The sequence below is a fragment of the Megalops cyprinoides genome, chromosome 17 (genome assembly GCF_013368585.1).
Source record: "Megalops cyprinoides isolate fMegCyp1 chromosome 17, fMegCyp1.pri, whole genome shotgun sequence".
NCBI lineage: Eukaryota > Metazoa > Chordata > Actinopteri > Elopiformes > Megalopidae > Megalops > Megalops cyprinoides.
The window spans coordinates 17129151-17155713 of NC_050599.1; the positions used below are offsets into that span (position 1 = coordinate 17129151).

At 40.4% G+C, this 26563-nt stretch overlaps 1 protein-coding gene across 1 annotated transcript in view; it reads left to right on the plus strand.

Annotated features, from left to right (window-relative positions):
* The first annotated feature begins 10304 nt into the window (after positions 1-10304).
* Positions 10305-26563, plus strand: part of nkain2 (sodium/potassium transporting ATPase interacting 2) — a 101279-nt gene continuing 85020 nt past the window's right edge. Inside the window, exon 1 of the mRNA XM_036549951.1 lies at positions 10305-11443. Coding sequence (XP_036405844.1) covers positions 11390-11443 — 54 coding nt within the window. The 5' untranslated portion in view covers positions 10305-11389. The remainder of the gene's footprint in view (positions 11444-26563) is intronic.

Sequence of the window (26563 nt, forward strand, 5' to 3'; positions counted from 1 at the left end):
TTAATTTGCAGAATCACTGTAACAGTATTTCATCAGCAGTTCTGATTGGTGGGTGGATTGTGTGTCAGCAGTTTTGATTGGTTGGCGGCTTGTGTGTCCCGGGAGACAGGATGCATACTGAGCCTGGCTTTTTATAACGCTGCTATCATCGGATTCCTAGCACACAATCACAGGCCCCTGCTGTGAGGCAATGAATGGAATATTACACGCAAGCCACATCCAGCCACTTGCGCTTCAATTACAGTTAATGCGCAGCTTAAAACTGAGTTTTTCATAAGAAAATGCAGTCTCAAACTGACCCATGAGTAATGCAAATCAAGTGCAGGCTATTGGAAACGATATTGATGTCAAGCACTGCTGAGTACTAGACTATTCACTGATTCACTAGACCATTACTGATGTCTGTTAACTGGTGGTTCCTACACCACTAATATGATTGTAAAGGGACGTTTAACCATTGCAAAACTCTTTAAACCTGACAACCACAGACACTGGCAACAATGCAAAATGACAGTTAATCAAAATGACTTATTAGTCTAGCTGACTCATACAGACAACCTCTATGATCCCCATTCATATAGACTGATGACTTTAAAGTCATACTGTATTAACTGTATATAACACATAATGGCAATGAATGGGGTTTGTATTCTGTGTCATTTGGATCTGTATGTGGTAGAGGATTTTTTTCTATTAGGATCAGCAACGGTTATGATGTTTTCATCAATTTATAAATCAATAAAAGTCAGGATCACAAAATTCTGAATTCAGTGTTAGTATGTATGTAAGAATAGAGTATTGTCAAACCGTGATAAAAAGGGTTGAATTTACACACTAGAACACTAGGGTGCGCTGTGCCATCCTTTACTGCCCATCCCTTTCCCCTCCTCCCTCTCTCTCTTGCTTAAAAGACTAATTATTAGTCTTAGTCCATTTACAATGCCCTTTCTGAGGGCATTGTAAATGGACTTAATAGCTGAAATGAGTGAACATCTATAATGAGCCTGTCTCTGTAGAATTCATGTTCACAGCCATAGTACAATCTGATGTTCTCCACAGAACACAAAAAACAAAACTGTATAATAACCATTTGTCTGTGTTTGTGAACCTGGGATAAGTCATTCAGAATTTAAGACATTGTTTTGTTTTGTATCCTGCTGCCAACAGAAAATAGCTTAAATCATAAAGGTTATTTGTTGGGGTAGACTATGATCACTACAGTTCTATTCTGTTCTCTGTTCTATTCTTCAGTTCGATTCTGCTTAAATGTATTTAAGAATGTATGTATGGCAAGTTCTCTTTCATCTGAAAGTTTCAATTGACATCGTATATCAATACTAACACACGTTTTAGTATTGACAATGATGATATACCAGTAACAAAATAAAATACCAGGTTCCTTAAGTTAAGAGGGATCATAAAATGACTGCCCCCAAACAAAGGAATTATGCTGTCAGGGGGCTTACTATTCTGTTCTAAATGGACTTACTGCCCAATTTAAACAGTTCATGAGACAACTGAAAGACAAATATGACCAAGTTACTGTTCATCTAGAAAAATATGTACACGCCTTAATTTTTGTTTATATCTTATTCTCTCTTAATTTTTAAATAATTTTTAAAGAATAAAAAATGAAGAACTAGTAAAAAAATGTGTTTAAAAAAAGCTGTTTAATGGACTATATGCATAATGTGCATTAATATGCATTGTTTCTCCTTATATGCGTTGTGTAATGTATGTGTAATCTCAATATATGCTTGGGTGCCTGGAATATTTGATTAGTCAGCAAAAATCGTTCATTTCCTCCAGCCTACAAGTGTAATACCTACATTGGACATGCCCCTTTGGATCTCCACAATCATTAGACATTAAATTCATTCCTAATCCAGTACAGAATGCAATTCTACTTAGTGCTAATCCAGTGTCTCCAGTTCTTTCTACTTCCTCTTCTGGATGTATCAGTATGTAAGGACTAGATTTCAAGGCATCAGGGTGATCCTCAAAAAGTCACCTTAACAGGCAGGGGTTGTATGGTTTCCACAGCAGAGAGACAGCTATGTCACATGAAATATAATTTGCTGAAATGGCTTTAAATTTACATGCAATAATAACAGATTACTCATCTATTCTAAATCTCGGACTTCAGACTTTGTACTGTCCTTGGTAAGTTTTCGTCAGTTGGGGGAAAAAAAAACAAAAAAAAACGTGACCATGGACCATGGAAAATAAAGGCTCATACGTTTGCAAAATCTAGGCAAATGAGTTAGGATGGGCTGTACAGGTGTATGGAGATGTAATACGTATTTGTATATGCTATATTACCAAAGATATTGTATACAGTATAATAATGCAGATGTCATACCTTCCATAATATATATGGAAAGGTCTAGGCCAGTGTGATTGATCCATGACTAGACAGCTATATTCTACACTTAGTAAAAGTCTTTATTTCACCCAGGAAGGAGCACAGAATGAACAGCCACATTTGTGATAAGCAGTCTTGGGATTTATAGCATATGTCTGAGTTAAGATTTCTCATTACATCATGTTAAGAGCCAGTGTACCACAGTTATGACATTTGAATATGAAGACTAAATGTATATCACTTAAACATATAATTACTGACAATTTCTGAATGACAGCAATAAGGAAAGGTTTCTATAGGGTATAAGTAGAACAGGTAAAAACTATTGTCAGTAATTGACACGTGTATATTTAACTTTTATGTTCAGTTATTAAGGTCATTGATCATATGGATCACATTCTTTAATGGCAGCAACAAAGAAAGGTTTCCATAGAGTATCTGAGCATTCCACAGAGTATTCCATGAAGCAGAACAGGTAAAAAGCTACATCAACAACATATTATCAGTTTGAGGGAAACGTTCAGGAGATCACAGAGTACACTAGCCCTAAGCATCCAAGTGGAAAGTGCATTTGTCTGGTGTCCAAATTAAAGTGATAAAAGTCAAGAGCTTTGCAGCAGTTCATGAATTTTTAAAGGATCGATATCTCCTTGTACAATTGCCACAGATGCTGTCTCGTTGTTAATTTCTTCTTCTTAAATGGTTTAGCCTAGTTTACCAAACTTGAATGGAAATAAAGAGGATGTATTCAACAGACAGAGTGCTTTGGCATCCTTTCAGATTTTTTTTTTCAAACAGAGCTAAATTAAATAAAAATCCTATCTTATACTACAGCCTCAGATGAACCGTAATATTCATGCTCTAATATCACTGATGCTTTTGGATGATTAGAAATCTTTTACATAAATATGATGAAATGATGCGTGACTGTTTTCAGAGATGTGTGTTTACAGAGTGACTGTCGCCCTGAACGATAGCTGATCACTGAAGGTGAAACAAACATTAAAGGAGTGTGATGGTGATAGTGGGGATGGGTTCAAACCTGCTGTGGCTGGACTGAAGTGCTGAAGTGGCAATAGCTCAGACCTGCCATAGCTGGATTAAAGGAACGTGGTGGCCATAGAGGGGGTCAGTTTAATAGACCTGCCGTAGCTGGATTAAAGGAACGTGGTGGCCATAGAGGGGGTCAGTTTAATAGACCTGCCGTAGCTGGATTAAAGGAACGTGGTGGCCATAGAGGGGGTCAGTTTAATAGACCTGCCGTAGCTGGATTAAAGGCGTGTTCTGGTGATAGAGTGGGACAGTTCTGACCTGCTGTAGCTGGATTCAAGGGATGTGGCAGCCATAGACGGGGTGATTTTAGACCTGCTGCTGCCACAGTATATGATAAGTAGCGACCCTGCAGGCCTGCTGCATGTCACCTCTTGATTTCAGCACATTTGAAGTTTTACAGCTTGCCAATGTGTGCCCCCATCCCTAGATAGATCAAAAACAAGATGGCATCCATAAGACAACTGACAATCACCATGAGAGTACCCACAGCTGTGTGACTCAAGAACGAAAATGTACAGGAACGTATGTGTGAGCACCAGGCATGAGACGAAACATTGTAATTTCGAATTTTGCAAAATTAGAAGGTGACAAAATGCTTCATTGTCCTAAGGATATACCTCAAAATCGAATTACCACGTGACATACATTTTAAACTGGCTAGTATGCAGTTTACTTTTTTTTCTTCAAAAAAAATCATGTCAGTGCAATTTTTACTTGATTTTCTCATGCTGTCCATTAATACTCATAAATCCTACGAAGAAAAGAACTTCATAAAATGATTAGTCCCTATCCATTCCTCCTATTGGTCAGCTTGCATTCCAGTTGTGACAATATCCCCTGAAATACACAGGTAAATGGAATTTTCGTCCATTGTTTAAATATCATTGTGCAGTGACAAACAACTAATTTAACAAACACAACACACACATTGAAGATGAAAACACTTTTTAGAAGTAGGTAGGCTTTGTTCTTTCATTAAGCCTGCAACTAAACTCTACTGTACAACATTAATAGTCTATAAACAAAGATGTCTCAAAAACTCCTTAGTTAGTTTGTTCATTGGCTAGCTAGTCAATCCAGCAGTACCATTTAGATAATGTACAAACATACTATATTGTACATTAAACTGCCCATGAAAGCAGTACCTAGTCGGACCTGAGTACACATCCTGGGCTTGAGTACTACCACACTGACTTACGCTCTTTTTGGCAGTGAAGCGCAGCACTGACAGTGGTCACCAGGAGGTGCAACTGGAGTCACAGCTAGATAACAATGAATAAAATGGGCATAGCTGGCTGTCCTTGAAAATTATGCCATACAGAGGTGTTCCCACAAGCTACAGGTCTTAGTGACCCCTTGGCATACGTGTCTATTGAGACAGAACCATGCCCCAAAAAAAAACCCAGGCCATCAGCACTGTAACTACTCCTTCCATATAATCAAGGAACATGGCATCTCTTTCAGTGGTGTACTTGTTATATAACAAGGAGCCCATTTACACAAAGTACCCCCACTTGAATTGCTGCCGTAATGATCATTCTTGAAATAGCTTATAGACCATATGTAAGATGTGAAGTGATAATCGTCATTGCTGTAAATGAGGGCATCTGCTAAGTAATTCAACAACAACATTTGCACTGGAGAACGAGTGAGTGAGACTATTGAGTGATTTCACATCACATCAGCTCTAAAATGTCATGAACCCCACAGATGTTCCTGAAAGTGGGCATGCACAGTGTATTTTCACCTTTATATCTGGAATCCTTTTTTTAGATGCTGTAGATTATTGAAGTTATCTTTTTCATGTTTGTCATATTAAAGCTCCTTGTGTATTAACACATTAATAGTGGTCATTACTGAGTAGTTGATTATGATAATGAATAACAACTATAACTACTTGTATTTAAAAATACCTTTTGAAAAACCTACATTGAAATTTAATATTTGGATAGGGACCAATTTTTGTTGTTTAGGCTCTGTAATCCAGCACTTTGGATTTTCTGTAGCCTAATTTCTAAATGGTTCTTCTGATATGTATGAAAATGCCTTCAAATTAAATCTGACAGTCTGCCATTTAACCCTGTAGTTTTTTGTCATTTAAAATACAAAGTGCTAGAGTACGGACAACAACAAAAATGTATCATTGTCCACATACTTTTGAGGTTCACTGTATTGGAGTATGAGGATGTATGTGACAAGCCCAGAAGGCTCCAAAGTAGGATCTTGTGGTAACATAAGGTCTGCTGCATGACATGATTGAGAAGCGTATCAAACAAACTGCTCTGACTGATAATGCAGTGGAAAGTGTTGATGTCTCTAACTAGAACAACTTTCAAAGTCCCTTCAAAACTCAAACTCTATGTTTCAGTGCTTTCATAAATTGCATGAAGATGCGTCTTTGTAACTAATTACCACCACTACCAGTATGTGGAGAGGTATTTCTTGATTACCCCTCTCTGTCTGCCTACCTGTCTGTCTGTCTGTCTGTCTGTGAGCAGGAAAAAAATGTAATTGTTTTGGATTTTGTCAGATTTGGATGACAATGGGTGAAATAATTGTCTATGAGAAGAAAGAAATGATCCAGTTTCAGGACTGATGCAATGACTGTTAATGGTGCAAGTGGAAACTCAAGTGGAAGCTTTTACATTTGTCAAAATGTGCATGGCATGCCATATAGGCCTACCCCTCAAAAATCTGCAGTTCATTTATAAGACAGCATGTGTACCAAATCAGCCTGAATCTTTTCTGACAGAATATCACATCAGTAAGTTTCGAAAAGTATGAAAAATACTTTTATATCTCTCTTTCCATAACACTTAATTTGGTTATGCTTTAAGCTGCACTATACCAGCGTAGTGACATTGTGAGTGACTATTACAGTGTAGTTATTATGTAAAGACATGCAATAACATTCCTGTTACATAATTATTATAGTATGTAACTTACTTGTTGAACCCGGTAACAAGTAAAGTGTAGTTAATGTGTAAATGGCATGCAGTTACACTCCAATTTAGTGACAGCGAAACTAGTACAGGTGCAACTCAGTAAGTTTTACCCTTCAGTTTATTAATGGCAAATCCAGAGCTCAAATGCTGCAAAACATTTTCAAGATTATTTACATTTTCTTTCTTTCTTTTTATCTAGACTACAATGAGTCCACACAGTCCACCTCTGCTCTGGCAGGTAACACGACCATGCTAAATTCTCTACTGAATTAGACTTTACTTTGTGATGGCCAAGCAATAAAGGAGCAATGTGTCTTGTTTTACCTAGTATTAGATACTTTATAGGCATACTGTGGGTTTCAAATCGCTTTAGTGGTGGTCAGCATTATAGGTGAGCTCTGTTTTGTCAAAATGTGCACAGATAAATAACGAAGGGCAGTTGTTTTAGGGGAAAAAAACCCAAGGTGACTGCAACAAAACAGGAAGTGATGCTATTTCTCATTCATTATACAGAGAAAAACTGTTCTAGTCATTGTACTTATTTTAAGATGAAGAATACAACATACCACTATATTACATTAGCATACTCAAACCTAATGCTACAGTAGCATTACACCTTGAAAGAACAAATACCAAACAAATGCAGTAACACTATGAAATTAGTTACTGTACTGACTATTCATTTTGAAACCAGGTATCAGTATAAATACAAACCCCAATGATGGAGTAGTTTAACATCCTACAAGCTTTATGGTAGGAAAACACAGTAGTTCACTCTTGCACAAGAATTCAGAATTGTTCATTCTTACGAGCTGTGCAAAAGGAGTTTGTGTATTTAAGTTAAATACAGGTTATATTGTGTCAGAGCAACTTCAATCACTTGACTCTGTTCCTGGGCTGCCCTTATCTCACTCTCAGAAATAAATGTGCTGCCCCCTTGTGTATGACAGGTCTCATCCCTTTTCAGGAAAGGCAACACTTACACAATTATTACAGTTCTGCATGCTGTCCTGTGAAAAAAATGTTGTAGCATGAATTTAGCTTTGCACACCATATGGAAAACATTAAAGCTGCATTGTAATTCATATAATTGGGGCTCGCGAGTAGCTCAGTGGTTAAGGTGTTCACCTTAACTACAAGCTGAGCTCTACAACCCACATTCGATCCCAGCCATGTCATCAGCCAATGATGACCAAGAAACAACAACGGCGGGGGATATTTACATGGGTCCCATGCAAACAGGGGCCGGTACGTCAGCAGATATTACCCATCTTGCTGCTCGTAGGCATGCCATGCCCATATTCAAACAGGCACATAACTCACTGTAATGTGCTGGACTTGTAGTGTGAAAAGTAGTCACAGCTGTCATAGAAGTGTATCTGAGGGTTGCATTCGCCACACCCCAGCACTCCTACATGAGTGTAGTGGTTGTCAGCGGGACAAGCCTGATGTAACCAACCGATAACTCATAAAAGGGACAGCAAACAGGGGGGATAAAGCATATTCAGCATACAATTATACAATCATTTTGGTCAATTTATTTTATCTTAAGGAATAAACAAAGTTGTGGTACTTAGCTATCCAGTTTGGTATATATGTCTCTATTTGTATTAACCTAACGATGCTTAAGTTATTTGTATAAACCTAAGAAATGTTGTTATGTACCTTACCCTTATACTCCCATGAACCAAGCACCACGTCGGGAACTTGACACACTAAGTAAAATGCTTCAGGGAGACACGTAGCAGCAACATGTACTCAGCACTGTGTTGTTCTGACAGTCGATGAGGCCCTGTAAGGCAAACAAATTTTAGCCCCTATTGTACACATTTTTACACTTCTCACAAGACATTCAATACAAATCTCATGTCCATATCATCTTTATAGCGCGCTATTAATTTTGTTTGTAACTATTTCATAAGTCACCCAATAAGGCCATCAGCCAAAATACGGCCACACACTCGACAACCTAAGCACTTTCTTTACTCCATGAAACCGTACGGGGCGAAGTACCGCTGACTGTTTTGTGAACAGTACACAGTCAGCTTGGCGCCATATTGCTTGGCCCTCGTTTAATGCTGTCTGCAACTATATTTTTCTATTCATGTCGCTTATTTGTGTCAGTTATCTAGTTTAGCTATGATTTCGCTACATCATCTTGTCTTCCTTGTGGAACAGATTGCTATTTTTTGCTGCTAAGTGCTAACCCTAGTGTTTAGTGTCAGATACCTAGCATGTTAGCTAAATTGGCTAGCGTACAGTTAACCAAAGATTTTTGTATTATTTCTTCAACATAACTAACACAGTTGTCCAACCCCGATGAGCTAACAGTACTAAACTAAATAATTAAAATATATTTAACGTGTACTCTCTTTGGTCTGTAAAATAAGGCATGTGCAGAGTTGCTGTCCACTCAAGGACTTACATCTCCTTCGTACATGTCTGTCAGGTCAGCAAAGTTTTGATTCTTTCTCTGACTGCTCCTTATAGTTTGGTTAAGAGAGACACCTAAGCATGAGCATGTTCGATGTTCTCGTACCGTTATTACAGCATTTGGGTGGGTGTTCATCTTCAGAAGAAGTAAAGCTGTATTTGATGCATGGTGGGTGATGTTTTCCAGTTACAGGTATAGTCAGCAGGGTCCAAGTGCTCCAAACTGCAGCTGAAGAGGTTCTTTTTGGGTAGTGGTAGCATTAGCTAGCTGGCTTCTGACTAGCCTAACTGTCGAATACCACGAGTTTTAAACTGGTTTGAGCTTCCTATATAAACTAAACATCCCGCGCGAGCTTGCATTGCCATGACAACCAGTTTAGCGCTGTATTTGAGGGTGGTAGTTAAACGCAAACTGGAGTCGCGTTTGAATAGGTTCGCCACTAAAATGACCATATACTTGGTAATGTTAGGTTCCTTTCTAGCCAGGCACATTCTTGGAAGGGACACTGAGAAACGATCCGGGAAACCAGGGATGTGAGACACCGCAATACACCGCGCTGTTTGCACTGTGCGTGAGGGCTGCTTTAATACGCCACTGTTTACACCGCTCGTGAGGGCTGCATTTGAATCGCCTGTGACATTCATCCAGCTTGAAAGTTAAAATGTCACAGCAATTCAGCCCCGGAGCCGAACTGTACCAGCAGAAAGCATCTGTTGGGCACAGATAAGTAATAAACATATTACTTTCCTTTTTCTATATCTCTTTATGTATCAGTTTCAGGGGTTATTCAAGGGAAAACGGTGGATATTGTACAGGACAAGCGCTGCCTCTTCTGTTTTGCTGCAGAGCAAAAAAAAAAAAAAAAACATGCTCAAAGTGGATGGATGTCACAGGTCATTACCCCGGGAAATCAAAAAGTAAATTCAGGATACTGTCCTGTCACTCAAGATTATGGAGGTAATTAAGTCCTACTATAAACATTCAGAGAGAGGGAGAGCTAAGATGTTATTATCATTTATCTTTTGAACACACACACACACACACACACATATATATATATATATATATATATATATATATATATATATATATATATATATATATATATATTCTTTTAATGAACTACATAACATAATATTATGTAATCTATTATAATCTATATGTACTTTGATAAAATGCTACACCGATTAGAAAACGAACCTTCAGGTTCATTTTTGCAGAAGGAAAGACATTGTGCATCTGAACTATGGGCAATCAAGTGTCGATCGACATTAAGATACTATTTTGAATACACTTTCACACATGAGAGGCAAGTAATAATCGTTACTTAAAAATATGATCATAACTATACCCCTCACGCCCGCTGAGAAAAAAAAAAGCAGGAAAAAGCTAATCTCGTATGTAAGGAAGGCCGGGTCTTCAGATGAACTGAGTATCGCATCAGTCTCCAGCTCAGCATGAGAAAGGAACCTAGCCGCTTCCCCATCGTGAATGACACTGCGTGCGGTTCATTCAATCTGGAGCGTCAGATGGTTGCTCTGGCGGCACAAGGTGCACTAGCATCTCGCTATTGTCCATTTTCTGGGACTACTGTAGCGTCACTGTCACTGATCTTAATAGCGTTAGCTGTTATTGATAGATGCGAATAAAAATCATGAGGCACAAGGGACACGGAGCAATGAATTCAGCAGCTGAGGATATTCAGCTGTGAAGACACAAACAGCTCAGCTCTGCCGATCTCGGACAGGAACTGGAAATCTCTCCCATTCAATCTTCCCCGTGCTGGGCTGCTTCGCCTGACAAAACTGAAAGAGCACACATAACGGAGCTCCGTCTAACGCTCTTTGCTCGACAACCACATTGTCCTGTCTCGTTCTGAAAGATAACAGCAGCTGACTTTCTCCTGCCGTCATTATCTGGGTAAATGCTCCTGTATCTTACGACCTGGACAACCTATCTATGGAGGGAGGAGCGAAGAGAGCAGCCTCATCGCCGTAAACAACACTGTAACGCTTTGTCTATAACAGGGGCTGTGGTGAAAAGATTGGCATAGCTCATTCCACACAGGACAATAAGATGGGCATTTGGACGGAGCGTTTTTATGGTCGCTAGTTTGGCTTCCTTTGTAATTTACGGATACGTTTCCCGTTCAAGTTTAAATACCTGTCGGTGCAAGCATGCGCTTTGTTTTTATTTGCATTAACTAGGATTTGGTTTCTAATGCATACTGTTGTTTTAAGTAAATAGTCTATGAGCCAGAACAAACGGACTTTAACAATTCTTGTACTGGCACAACAAGCATCGGCAACTCCAAAGTGCTTTCTGAGATAGCCCACCGGATTATTGATTAGTTGTGTTTTCATACCTTTATAACTGGATATAGTGTTTTTTATCGTGGGCACGAAGTGATGTTACGCAGACAAGAAGGCAATTCTAATTGATGAATAGCGCGTGGAAACGAATCGGTCCTACAGCACGTCACCTGCACGGAGTGGCCTCTCGCTGGAACTGCTTGGTCAATACCAAAGGGATTGGGGATTTTGGAGTTACAGTGATCCACGTGGAACGGGGATCTTAAGTGGCCGGTTAATCATGGGTTGTTGCAGTGGCCGGTGTACGCTGGCCTTTATATGTGGCATGCAGCTGGTAAGTTAAAATTACCGGTCAAATGTTCGATTCACGGTCAATGTCCTGCAACCGCAGCAGCAATGTGAACAATAACTAGCACTACATGTTTATGTTTTATGAATGCACAAATTGAGCCGGCAAGACCCCGCAGCTGTTCTCAGAGCTGCATGTCAGTTTTTAAGGACAGACGTGAACTATTAACGCAAACCCCTGCTTTGGAGTTGCTACCGGGCGTATAACGCTGGTGTTCTGTTCTGCACTTGTCACCGACGGAGGAGCCCGTCTTTGATGCGGTACCGACTGGAGATGAGACCGGGGAGCGCACAGAGTCACACAAAGGGGCTCACGTGCAGCTGCTGCCGCTACCGCGCGCTGCACGGGATAGAGACTCCACCAGCTGTAGGGGGGAAAGGGTGCCAGACTAGACGAGAATGCAGCGAAACGGGCAGGATTTGTGCAGGGTTTAAACACCACACGGTAGCAATAGAAGTTTATTGACAATGCATGTGGTATCAACAGTAGACATGTTTTATATATAAATATATTTATATATATATATATATATATATATATATATATATAGAGAGAGAGAGAGAGAGAGAGATTGCTTGGAATGTCAGAAGCTCTTGTCGAGCAAGAGTTGTCGCGCTGAACCGCGTAAAAACCTGCAAATGGAAAGAAGCCGGTGCAGTCTGTGTGTTCGTTTCACCTCTTTTCCCTACCGTAAGAATTGACAGAGCTGATAGGTTTAACGGGCTCTGGGAAATATTTATAGTTGGCCCCACGGTGGGGAGTCACAGTAAATTAGCGTATCTTGTCAGTGTATTTTCCAACAAGGATATTCTTAGCTACCGAGAACCCCCAGGTCAGTATAATAGGAGTTACTTTTAGATGCTAAAGATGTCCATGTCTGTGTCTGTGCCTCCTGTTTGACACATAAGTGCTCTCGTGTTGTTCAGTAATCATGATTTCAGCTTCTGATGCCGTTGTCTGTTTGTATATACAGACTCATTATCCCAAACTGCCTTCAGAAAGAGCAATTCTGGAAATATTACATGCACCCAATGGATTTAGATCTGTTTTGAGTTGCATTCAGAGCTTGGGTAAATTTCACTTTGTTGGAACCATTTTATATGGGCCACAGATCTGTGGAAAATATATTGTGTGGTGCCAAATATCCCAGGTGATTAACTGCAGAAGATGGTCTGGAACACATAACTGCTCTCATTCATCAAAAACCACACTAGAATAGGACTGTGGGTAGTAGATAACTTAAATGTACCCTCTGCAGTGTAATTTCATAGTAATGTTGGTGTTCTCTTTCACAGCAAATAATTTCAATTAAGAAAACAAAGTGCAGTGTATTGTGGGATTCATATTATAAACACTCTATGCAGCCTGACCAATCTACAATTCCTATTTTTGCACCTGAAAATCTGAAGTATTATCCGTAGTACCCAGTATCATGTTTGACAGTGAGTTCAAAAGCATATTCTTTGGCAAAAATGATCCTGTGGTCCTTTCAGATAATATGGTTGTCTATGAAACACTAGTCAAGACCTGACCTTTATAAATGTTTGATAGCAAGGAGCTGTTGAATGCTGCTGTGTTGTGTGGCTTTTGTTTTGGAAATATTCTTGTTTAAAAAATAACTGAATCTGAATTTAGCAATTTCAATTTTCATCAGTAATGTAGTCACACAATGTGCCAGTGTTTGTTTCGGTGTCTCCGTGCTGTGATCACAGTAAATCATAATTTCACTAAACTGATGGTAGGCATTGACAGGCTCACCACGTCTACCAGCTGGTATGTTTAATCATTCTTGCGTGATAGGTCACATGAATTTTGTCCATCTTTCAGATGTCCCTAAAGCAACTGCAGATGGTTGTGTTTTTATGCTTAATATGGCCCATTCAGAATACAGAGACAGCCACGGGAGGCTGAAATCTCCCGATGGAGTGAGTTAATAGGAGCTCGCCTGGTCTCTCTTGTGTAAGCTGAGGTCTCCTGGTATAGATGGCCAATTGTCTGTGACCCTAAGTTTCATGTCACCTGTTCTAACCCAATGCAGAGAAATTGATACTGTATCATAAAATCATTTCAAGTTTTCTAGAGTTGAGTTTTTGAAGCATGTGTGACACATGAGCACACACCGCGATAGATTTGAAAAGAAACTAAGATAGTCATGTCACCGAGCTGTAGGAGAGGCTGTTTGCACTTCTATTCTGCAGCTGTGCTACAGGGGGCAGACTCTTTTACCTGCAGACTCTAGGTTTCTGATCAAAGGTCTCAACAAACCGGCTTGTTAGCACCTTTCACAGTCACTCTTAAGTGGAGCTGAATTCTTCATTTCTGCATCATTTACCATTCTACGCACAACTCTAACATTAAAAGCGACTTTGTCACAAATCTGCATATCAAGAAAATCTGTATAAATAATAGATAGATACATGCATATATGAACACACATAAACACACACACACACACACATCATTTAATCAAAGGAATGGATATATTACTGATCAGAAACTATGGATAAAAAAGGAGATTAAAATGCATCGATGCAGCTTTTCCCGCTCTTCAGATGAGTTAATAATGTTCCTGCACACTCCTTGAATTCATGAAAAAAATCCATGTAAAATAATTTCCTTTGTTTCGTTTTATCAAAGGATACAGAGAGTAAGAGATTGAAGCCAGAAGGTGTTTTATACTTTTATTCTGGATAAAAGTGTCTTTAATTTTTTGCCTACCTAAAATGATTACAGCACATTCAGGAGTTTGCTTTGATAACTGAAATTGAACGATATTTCTTTTCCAACTAGCTAACTAATTTATTTGTGAATGAATATAACTGAATAAGACAAGGTCTTGCTTGCTGTTAATGGCTGGTGGATTGGAAGTTAAAAGGACAATCTTTGCCATGTAAGTGCAAAATTTTGTTTCACAAATACATATTCTGCTTGGCAAATGCAAATACTTTTGACACTGTTTTGACATTGTGAGAAACTATTCCCTATACAGAACTGTTCATGTTGCCAAACAGCATTACAGGTTGAAACCATTCCCCATACGGGACATATTTGTGACTGTTAATTGTCTCTGCATTCTTGTGGCATGTTGCATATGAATTATGAATATGTGCTGTGGGTGATGATAAGACATCAGAAAATAATTGCATGGTTTTTAACTGTTCCTGACATAATTGGGAAGGTAATATTATTAATTATTTTTGGACCAAGTGCATATGCTTTGAGCATATCAAGCAAAAATAGCAAATCTTTGCACATTAAGTGACTGTAAGTACAAACTTGGTATTATTTATAACTGCATAGTTCCTATTTTGTACGTACGATTTAGGTTTTTACACATGTGTAATCACACAATCTACAAACAGGTTTAACAGTTGTAGGCAGAGTGTAAATATGCAAATATACGTGCCACTTATTGTGAAGTATGACCAAACTTTATTTAGATCATTACTAATACATTTGTAGGAGTGTCAATGCAAATAGTATTGCCTGCTTCGATCATAAATCCATTCAGCTGAGCTGGCTGTCTGTTTCAAAGTAAGATTTAAAAGATGCAGTCTGCCAGGGAAAGGCAGCAGTATGATTGATGAAATTAGTCTCGCCATTGCACCATGTGATGGACCAGATATCGAAAAGGTCAAGCCATCAGATTTGACTAACCTTTCAAGCAATCTCTTCCACAATACTGTACATGCCATGGAAGGAGGGATTAAGATTAGCCTGTGAACCAGTGTCCTATCAGGTGTTCAGGGCAGCAGTGCTCTTTCACCATCATCCATTTAAACCCTTAATCTTTATTCTGGAGCGTTCTGGTCCCCAAGAAATGGGAAAGAATACGCTGAGGTAATGGCAAAGCTGAACATAGAAAGACAATTACCAAATGAAACATGCACAGGACCTGATCCTCATATCTGCGCAACTTCCAAGATAATAGGCTTTCAGAAAATTACACAGACATTGATAATCAAATTACCTTTCTCTGTGGAAATGCCCAGCAACAGAGAAACAACCAACCTCGTAGGACTGCCAGAAAGATAATTCACAGGGAACTACTGAAAGTGCAGCTGAAAACTCTGCGGCAGAAATCTCCAGATTTCTCCACCGTTGGCCCTATTTCACCTTTGCTACCCTTGCGTTTCACTTTCACATCCCTGCGGTGTGACATTTACCTGATCACAGTGGATGTTACACAGGGGGAAACATTTTAGTATGCTGAGGAGCAACATTCTCATATAAGCGAATTTCAGAAGTTCAGTTAGCGTCTACCAGTAGCAGTGCTCCAGTTTCATCAACCCCAGGAAACAAATCGTGCCCTTGAAACATATCCTTGGGAGGAATTGCAATTTTAAGAATCACTTCCCGAAAATATCACAGACAATATAACAATTTAGTTGGCAAGCAGTTCTACTTTAAACCTGCTGTATGTGTACCATAACTGCATCTCCACAATGTTGAATATTACTGTTGTTATGCAGTGATACAATGGTATTTAAGGTGGTGGTATTTAAGGCTCTAAACTCATTAAACTAGTAAGGCATGGGCTCATATACTAAGTCAGATGCTGTTGTAGGCTGTAATTGGTCCAGCTGTGTAAATGTGAGCAGTTCAGCTCCCCTCAGGTAATACTCCCTGGTAAACAAATGACTAATGATGTTACCATTATTTCCATTATGTTTGAAACTGCGGTTTGTCCAGGACCCAAATGGTGTAGTATCAAAGAGGAAGCGGTGAGCATCAGAGATGATTCATAAAATACAATAAAGAAATCTGTCCATCTGTTGCAATGCAGATATTGCTTGTTGTTTGGCCTGTGTGTGTGCTCTCATCTGATTTGTCTGAACTGTGACACCATGTGACATATTCAGACCAATCAGTTATGAGTGTGCGTTGCCTGCAGAGAGACAAGCAACAGCCTTTTATTTCTGACTGCATGAGGAGTGCAGTTTAATTGTTAAATGGAACTGTCTTGTGAGTTCCAGATACTGTAATTTTAAGTATCTGGATTGTGTGATTGTTAATTAAATTGGTTGAGTGGTTGAACGGTTTTAAATCTGTCAGTTTTCTTGGTGTATTATGAGTCACTAACTCTATCAAGGCCAAGTGGTAGGAGAACTTTGGATAATATTACATAATAACCTATAATAACAGTCTTTTGCGTGGACCTAGGGAAACATGCCTGTTCACACTCTAATTACTTGGATTTTTAATTAATTATTCATTGAGTGTTCTGACTGTAGATGTTCCTGGCTGAGGGGCTGGTTAGAGAACCACTGAACAGAAATGGCCTTCAGTTAAGCCTTTGTGAAGGCTATGGAAACAAAGGCTAAGGCCTCTCAGTTTGACAACAGTATATTTTATCTTTACGCTATTACCGAGTAATGAGTTTAAGCAAGTAATGTTTTTTTGCTTTTAAAGCACTGTTGTGAGTTTGGTGGTTATTTAAATCAACCACTATCAATGTTTTTTTATAATAGCACATGTTTTTAGATTTTTGTGCTGAATAGAATGGATAGACATTTTGAAGGGAGGGAGTGATTCTTTTTTTGTTATTGTTCCAGCAAAATGTGAATTCATTTGATGTGTCCGTCAAGTGTTCTACCAATTATACAACTAATTCTGTGTGGGGGAAAAAAACAACAACTTGCATTTTGTGTTCTTTTGTCAGCCTGCGGGGGAATTCTCCAAGTAAGAGGCAGTCACAGAGATGGTAAAATGCGTGTGCAGCTCGAGAGATGACAAGTAACGCCACCAAAACCTGTCAGTCAGGCGGAGGGAGACCTTGATGCGCAGAGAATGCGATGAATCGCCCTCTCCACGCAGCGACTGATCTCTGAGACGGCAGAATGATTTCATGGCTCTTCAGATGCTGTAAATCACTCAGATATTAACAAGGCCAGTAAATACAGGAGCGGCGAAGGTGCAGGGAGATATCAGCGCGCATGCAAGATCCTTTGTACTCCTTTTAACTCACAGCTTTAGGTTAACCCTTTCTTCCTCTCTCCTGTCGGTCCTCTTCACAGGGATGATGGTCTCACTACGCGCAAGGACAGGCAGGCGCTCCTAGCAGATGCAAGGACGTGTAGGCACTCCTAGCAGATGCAAGGACAGGCAGATGCTCTTACTGTAGAGCATGCAAGGGCAGATGGATGACATCTTGTTTGTTCACATCTGTATGTGTTAAATTAAATTTAAGATTGAGGTTAGATGTAAGTGAAGCAGCCACTGAGTATCTTAGCAACAGCAGGTAACAGTAAGGGTGTGCTGCGCAATGGTTAAGCACAGGGCCATTCAGATTGGATTTTTATCTTTGATTTGCCAAAGTTCAGAGGTAGAGAAAGAGAGGCAACAAGGAGAGGGTCTCCTGGGTATGGAGGTGTTTGAGTGAGAGCTGAATGTTAGGCTGGTAAGAATGAGCATGATGCAGGAGGGCCTGGGAAATTAAAATAACCGGACAAATGCACTGAATGAACATACGTGCTGAACATATTGATGTTTTGAGTGGCTTGAGCAGCAGAGGCCTCAGGCACAATGGAAATACTCAGAAGGGCAATTTCAGAATAACTCAAGGGATAAACAGTGCTGGAATAAGTGCTGGAACAAGTGGGGGATTTTAGATAAAGAGCAGACATGAGGTATATGAACATGCAGTAGTCATTGGAGACAGCAGGAGTGTGATAACAGCTAATTTGACTGTGTGTAATTTTAACACTGAACATCAGATTCAGACTCAGGCTAGACAAAGTAAAGGTCTTTTCTTTACAATCAACAGGTCCTTAGATATTATCTTTCTTTAATTACCATGCAGTATTCATAGCCTGCTGCGTTTTAGACTGAAAGGCAAGACAGGGTATTTCTTCCCATAAACCTCTCTAGTAACTATAAATAAGCCAAAGTGAAACATGTAAAAATGAATGTTGTTTATATATTTTTGGTCAGTGGATATTGTATCTTGATGATTTCAGCTTCAAATCCCAGGGGGGACATTTGATAAAAGTATGTCATCTGAACGTCTTCAGTAAAATATTCAGCTTTATGAATGGACAGCATGCAAAATGTGCTTCAGATAAAACCTTCACTTTCTCTGTGGTTATACTTGACAGGAAGGGTATATTGATCTTACAGTGGAAATTTTAGTTTTTTTTCTAAATTCCATTTTCCGTAGTTTATGAGCTAATAATAAGCATTTCCCATTTCCTCAGGCAGAAAATATGAATACCCAAAATGCCACTCAGTTTTCTATCTTTGATAAACCCCTGGTGCCACCGCAGCGCAGCAGAAGAATCTCTCTGACTGCAAAGTTAAATGCTAAAATTTCAGTTCCATTGGGACTGAAACACCGGCGTTTTACAAAACGAGCAATAGCTGTGGAAATGAGTGAGCTTGAATCCCCCATAAATGTCACTTTTTCTGTTAGTGTGACTTGTTTATGCACAACAAAATCTGTGGACTTTCTGAACATGATGCATATAAAAGTCCCTGGCCTTTTCGTTAAGGTGATCCGTGAGACTTCTGTCCCGGCCGCCTGGGGATGAGGCTTGATCTTTCTCCATGACTTAGAATTTGATATTAAAACGAGACATCATGGCAGGTGAAGGCATTTGCGCACACAATAGACTCAGACAGATGGAGGAAATAAGGATTGCTGCCTGTGGGATTAAATAGCAGAGCTTGCAGGTGCGTGGGGGCTTCAGCCAGCATTGTTCTCTGTTTTCTTTGCCGAGATGTGAGACGAGGTGCAAGATCTCGTTTCTCTCCGCAGTTCGAGAGAGCTTTGTGCCCAAGGCTGCCAGCAGTGGGACATGCTCCTTTGGCGCCATGGTTCTCCCCCAATCCACGGCATTTTTATTGCTGTCTTTCAAATGCCATTCATGCACCATGTTGCCCAAAGGCTAATGGAAGAACTCTTAGCTGGGTCAGATTTGAGAGCGCCGCCACATGTGAACATATGTTTTGATTTGATGTACATGCAGGCTGACTTCCACACCTGCCATCCTCTTCAGTCAGCACACCACAACATTCACACTACATTTTGTTCTGGAGCCAGAATACTCTTTATCATGGAATTGTACAGTGTTTCACAGCAAATCGCAGTAAATCACAGCTTTAAGCACGCTTTTAACACTTTTTAACTGTGATAACATTTTAATAGAGGACATTCATATTCATATATGCAACAAAATTAAATAAAGATCTGAAAAATGATTTGAGTTTACTCCAATCAATAAAACACAAAGAACTTCTGATGGAAGATTGTTCAGAAAGAGCTTAGCTTAGCTTTGCCAACTGGGAGGCTTTTTCTTTTCAAGTGCGTGGTTGTGTCTACAGAATACTAAGCAATCAAGGATCACAGTTTTCATAACAAACATGAGGTTAATACATCTTCTCAAACCAATGTTTCTGTGTGCAGTGCGATCACAATTAACACTACCAGCTTTTGCTTTGGCTTAAAGTACTCTGAGGACTCTTGAAGATGTTCTCTTTCACTAAACAATTGGGCACCAAAACAAGACAAAATTAGATTTATGTGTTAGTAGAAAAAACTCATTCAAGCAGTCTGTTCATTGTAGCAAGGACTTTCTACACGTGTGAAGTGCTTAAGCATTTTACAAAGTTATTTTACAATCACTGCGAGTAAAGGGCAAATTCATATGCAAAAATAGATTTCACTCTTATCAAATAGATCATCCATTATGGAGAAGCACAAAAACACAAAAACAAGTGCTGACAGTGTATTTTAACTGTCTCATTGTACTAGGGGCTACGGCCTTGACTCGTTTTGTTGTAATACCCATAGAAATGTAAGGAATTTTCTTTCCCTTGCCTTTTAGCAGTTATGTCCATAGAGTTGATGTATGAATGCATTCACCCCCTTCCCCCTGTGTGCTGTTTGGCTGAATGTATGTGAAGCTCACATATATGGCATTTTACAAATCCTGTGGCGTTCCCTTATAAACACTAAGCTATATGTGGAAAGTGCATTGCTGTAGCTGTCCCTACAGATTCCACCCTGATTTTCATTGCCAGGTGTGGTAACGCAATTATTTCCCTTCTTTGGTTCTGCTGGTGGAGCTCCTGAAGGACAGCTCAGAGTGTTGCATGACTCCAGGGTGCTGGATCTGTGAAAGCAATTCCAGTGTGTGATGTATCAGTAAAGAACAGCTCGCATTCTCTCTTTTCATTCGTGGGCGAGAGGTGGGAGGAGCCAATGTGATCGGTGTCCTGTCCCCCAGTGTTACCCGTGAGTCACACTGGTCATACATGTGTGCGACTTCACATATTACAGTTCCAGCAAGGGCCGTGGTTCATTCCTGTCAGTCTGTGTCTGAACTGATTCACAAGCTTCACAATTGCACACACTCACACACACACACACACACACACACAAACATACACAGACAAACAATACACGTATACACAAAGATGCAGATAGAGATAGATTGACAGGGGTCAAAGGATTTCATACAAAATCATAGCATCAAATTTTTATCTAGGTAATGTGATGGTTCTTTGTGGTTACGTAATGGAGGAAGCATCAAAAGAACTGCTGGTGTCACTGCTCCTATTTTGATGCGAGGCTTGCAATAGTTTTAGACAAGAGCACCAGTGAAATCAAAACAATCATCTGCTATTACAATGTCTGTATTACATTTATACAGCTACTGAGGTCATAAAACAAAGGTTTCAGAAACCCTGCTAAAGTCAGCACCTTTGTGCTGTCACAGAGCATGTATAATTCCTCAATCTTTGCAGACTTTTCAAAGGAATCAACAGGGTTCCATCAAAGAAGATTTCAGCTGAGGGATTTCGCTAAATTTTGCCTGGAGCCCAGCAATGAAATCCTCAGCAAAGACACATTCTCATGAGGTGGGTTCTACAGGGGAGTTACGGGGATTGAAGGATTTCGCTACTCCACGGATCGCTGTGACTGATCATATGCTAAATACGCTTCGGGGCAATGCCAGAAGCACTCCTTATCGCAGGGGGAAAATGTGATTATATTTCAGAGTACAGAACGGAAATCCTTCACAGAATATATTAGTAGCATTAGATATGCTCCTTTTTTTTAACCAAGAGAAATAAAATGAATTTTAGCTTAGCAAGTGACTTTGGGCTGGGGAGGTGGGGATTACTGTGGATTGGCATTGTATGTAAAAGAAAGGAATTTCAATATTTACGCTGGTTTAAAGTAGGTACCTGTTGACCAGGATTCATGGTAATGGTACAGCGGTTGACTGGTCCGTGAGGCCTGTACACAGATTGCACATTATAAGTCTGAGATCATTGCCTCTTAAGAGTTTCATTGTTTTATGACTGTTCTCGTCTGTCGTGCGCATCTGCATGAACAAAGAAAGATGGTGCCAGGCTGAGGCCCAGTAATGCAGCCTCCAGAACATAAATCTTCACTTTCCACAAGAGCAGGCTGGTTCAGTAACATGCAGTCTGTAGATCTGTGTCCATTGTGTTGCTGAACCCTGAATTCCCATTGGTCCACTGTGCTGTTCTTATTGTATTTTTCACATCTGGGTGAACGGCATATCAGCTATATGAGTGTACTTGGCAACCATGAACCACCCGGTAAGGCGCCTGACCACAGCCTGTATAGTAAGTTTGAAGATGCTGGACAGGCCAAGAGCAATCATATTGCTGCTAGTGCTCGTCCCTCTATAAATGAAAGGGCTTCCACTGAAATCTGGCTTAGATTCCCATAGTACATTTCAATGCACCAAGAACACTAAAGCTGCATCAGGCACAGAAAACACTAAGACTATGTCAGAAGCAAGGATCTGTGCTCTGATGAAGCAGGGGAACCTTGCGGTCAGGAATGATTGAGTTCTCAGGGCTTAGGAGTCTTTTTATGTCCCATAGCGGGAACAGACAGATCCCGAGAGAAGAGTTTGAAATGGCATGCCTTTTCAGGTGTGCTGACTTGGTCAAAGCTTTCTAGCGATCTGACCCTCAGGAAATACCATGTTCTCATTTTCATGCTTTTTTGGTCGTATGTTCTTTTCGACATCAGGTCTGCCATATGTCCCATATTCATCAGTACAGGTTGGTTCTCTGTAATCTAAAAAAACTACTCTTCCTGCAGTAAATGTAAAATGTAAAGCTAAGATAAAGTTCATATTTTGCAGAAAACACCAGAAATACATTACCTGAAAGTGTGCGTCGGTGTGTGTATTTGTGTCGCATGTGTGCCCACCTGCATGTTCCCACTACCTCCAGCGTGTTGCAAGACCTGTTAGAACTTTTGTAAATACCTGCGAGCTCCAGCGTCGTGTTCCTGGGCACCACCCCCGAAGAGAGCCGAAGAACGGAGGGGTATTAATTACTCCCCTGTTCGCCGGAGAGAGCGAGGCCGGCAGCAAAGCGGCGCACTGCTCAAGGTGCTGAGCGGCGTAATGAGAGGAAGGGGGGGTGGGGGGGGGGGCACTGGAACAGCGAGACGCGGTACTCTAATGGGAAAGGTCAGGCGTGTCAGGCAGCATTACTGTTTCCTGCGCTGGCTCAGTATCGCTGCTACTCAAGGCCAATAGAGATCTCAACATGCTAACAGCCCTGGCATCACGAGGGGCATCAGAACAATCGAAACGTTCCCTTCTGCTTCCTGTCTCCGTTATGAAGTTCCTGCCGTGATGAACTCCGGGCGTCCGCTCCAGGTTTTGTGCAGACGCTGCAGAGCTGCTCTTACAGGGCTGGTGGGGTTACGTGCTGAAGGAATTTACAAGAATTGCCTGTGACCTAAACCTAGCATTCATGCTGAGGATTGATCTCTTCTGCAATACAATGAGCACTGTAGCACTTAGTCTGCATTTTCAGAATAGCTATAGTTGTGGTGTCTCTGAGTGACATATTACCATGCATTCAGATGTGGGCTGACCCTCACTAGATGTAAAGGTTGTTCTTGCGGCCCTATTACACGCACATATGTAACTTCGCTTTATGAGTCACTCTGGGTAGTGTCTCCTGCCAAATGAATGTAATCAGAGCTGTGATAGGTATCACTTTAGCAAGGGCTATCTCCATGTCTCATTGTATGTGATAACTGTGAGCAAATGTGCATTTATGTGCATCATATGGCCATTATTATTGTCATTACCATTATCATTACTTTTATTTCATGGTTGTTTATGTGAGTGTGTATGGCCTGGTTCTCAAAATCACTAAACATGTTTTTGTAACATGGTGCAGTGGGCTCATTAGTGTTGGATGAATGCATGGAGAGTCACAGAGACTTCCACAATGCTCTAGAGATGCATGCAGAACTGAATGGGGGGTTATGTGAAGGGAGAGGCCTGTGTATGTGTGTGCGCGCGCATGCGTGTGTGTGTGCTCGTGCGCGTGCGTATCTGGGGGAGGGGAACAAGCTTCCTTTCCGAGATGTAGCCATTCTGATTTAACACAGGATTGTATTTGGCAGATTTGGGTGTTTTTGTGCCGAACTCTTCCCAATTAGCATTCATAACCAGAAACAGAATGTCACACACTTCTCTTCCTGCAGGGACTCTGTACAGGTAGATAATGAATTGAGAGATAAGGAGATACAGCTTCGCAGATCCCTCTTCCGCCACCCTCTAGGGTGTCTGCCCTACGTGTCAAACGCAGATAGAGCACTAGCACTTTTGAAGGCGACTGGCATGAGGTGGCTAACCCGGTTAGGGATGTGGGGTTTTTTGCTCGTCCCCGGACGAGCACATGTAGGTTAGCGTTGGCCGCTTGCCGTGCCGTTGTGCCTGAGGAGCTGCTCATAATTCATTTTGCTCGGCCGATATCACCGCTGACCCCGGGAGGCAGGAGCTGCACATCACCACGGCAGATTGTGCTCGATCTGAATTATGGACATACATCAGCGTCAGGGGTTTCCTGAAGGAGGCCAGGGAACTGTTCATGCAGCTGATGTGGAGTTATTGATATTTTTTTTTTATCTTTTTTGTTGAGCACATTATTCTGTGGGGGGTGGGGGGGTGGGGAGTGGGGGCGAATTATGTGCATTTTAACCCATGTGAATGTAAAGCCTAATCCGTGTCCCTCAGGGGTGTTTATGATCATGTAGTGTGACACACAGTATCATGTGTTTTTTACGTTTGTCTTTTTACTGTATCACTCATTCACTTGGCAGAGATTCCTATCCAGAGAGACATACATAACATGTATTTTTTTCTTTTTACAATATACCAATTTATTCAGCGAAATAGTTACAAAAGCAATTTTTGTTAAGTGCCTAAGGGTAAAACGGAGGTGCCCTACATGAGAATCATACCTGTAACCTTTTGGTTGTAAGCCAAGTTCCTTAATTGCTATGGCATGCTGCCACCAGTTGATTCCTGTATTTGATAAAGATATTTCACACATCCATGACCCATGTCCAACTGATGATTGTACTATCCTACAGTTTTACATATGTCTATAAATGTATTCAGCAGCCAGTGTCCATAGCCTTGTGGTGTCCTCATATTTATCCTAATGCAAGTATGGGAGCCTCCGCGAAGTGCTAGGGACACTGTGGTGCAGGAGGTGCCATAGTCCTGAGATACAAATTCATTATTATTTACAGCCAGTGTCTCCTGTTACATGAAGTTAGTCAAACCTACTTTCAGTCTGTTCACAATCCTTCCTTTACAAATGGTGTTAACTGCAAAGTTTTTTTATGTCTAATATTTACCCTGCAATCATTTGAAAATGAACAATGATCCGTCCATATATTCTGCAATGTGGTAGCCTGAACGCTAGCAGCTGTGTGCAAATTCCTTGCATTCTGTTGCATGGCAGTGTTCCCAATTAAAACATGGCTTTCTTCATCCCGAAAATAGTATGTATAATTGTGGCATAATAGTAGCATACCCCCCCCACCGCACACACCCACGCCCACACACACACACACACACACACACACCATCTAAAATGCATGCCATCATTGATGTGAACATTAACAACGAGAGATATGCAGGTGAAAATATATATATATGATGTTCTATTCTATGATAGCATTTGTTGCCTATGCTTGTTAGAAGTTTTTTAAGATTTGATTCAATTTTCAGGTCACACACAAGAAAGTAATTTTATGAGGTCTTATCTGGATGAAGCTCACTGCATTCAGCTGATTAGCTTTATATTCAGCGCCAGTTCATTTCTGCTCCTAACACAGTGGCCAGGAGTGAAAACAATGCGGTTTAAATAAGGATCATACCTTTCTCATACACACCATGGGAAAATTATGCCATGGTTTTCAGTAGAGAGAGCTAGCAATTATTGAAATGATTGAGACCTTGTGTTCAGAAGAGTAGTCTCCTAATTTATACATGTTCTGGACATTCTTATAACCAGTTACCACTTAAATTCAAGCTAAAAGGTAATTGGATTTATTTCTACAGCAGTACATTCTTCTGTTATTACATCATTCCTACCCCTGAATTGCATTTAGCAAGCAGGTGACCTGGCTGTTTCACATGCATCTTATAGAACCCTGTGCTGTTCTTACAATTATATTGAGTGGATGACAAGATAGTGGAATGCTTTTGTAGTTCATAAGCCAGCTTATACAATAAAAATGAAAAATGGCTTTTGAAGCCACTTTATTTCTGGCTTACCCTCATTTAACCTTCATTTTACCCTAAGTTTATCCTCATTTCATGAGATTTAATGACTACTACAACTATGAGAATGTGTAATGGTGAATTGGAGGAGGCCAGCTCCTGTGTCTCCTGTTTAATTTAGTCACATTTCGTGATCTTTGAAATGAAAGGTCACGGTTGCTTGTTTTTTTTTGTCTTTTCTTTTCTTTTCTTTTCTAGAGCTTCATTTGATCGCGTGCTTTCAAAGACGACAGTTGAAATTAGAGCTCTCGATCTTGCCTGGGGAGTTTCTGGGAACAGAGCAATACCCCCTGTTTAAATGACTGATCTTCTGCGGGATGGAGATGGTTTCTTTACTGCTCCTCCGAGGTTCTACGCTCCTGCCAGCATTCCATCCACCTTGTGAATTATTTGCATCCTTTTCAATAATCGATGCACGTCTGCGTTAACTGCCATAAAATCCAGCTTCATAGGAATTCAGCTGAATCCCCAGTCTTCTGTGCCGGGTAATTAAGTCGTAAAAATTTGATGTATTCAT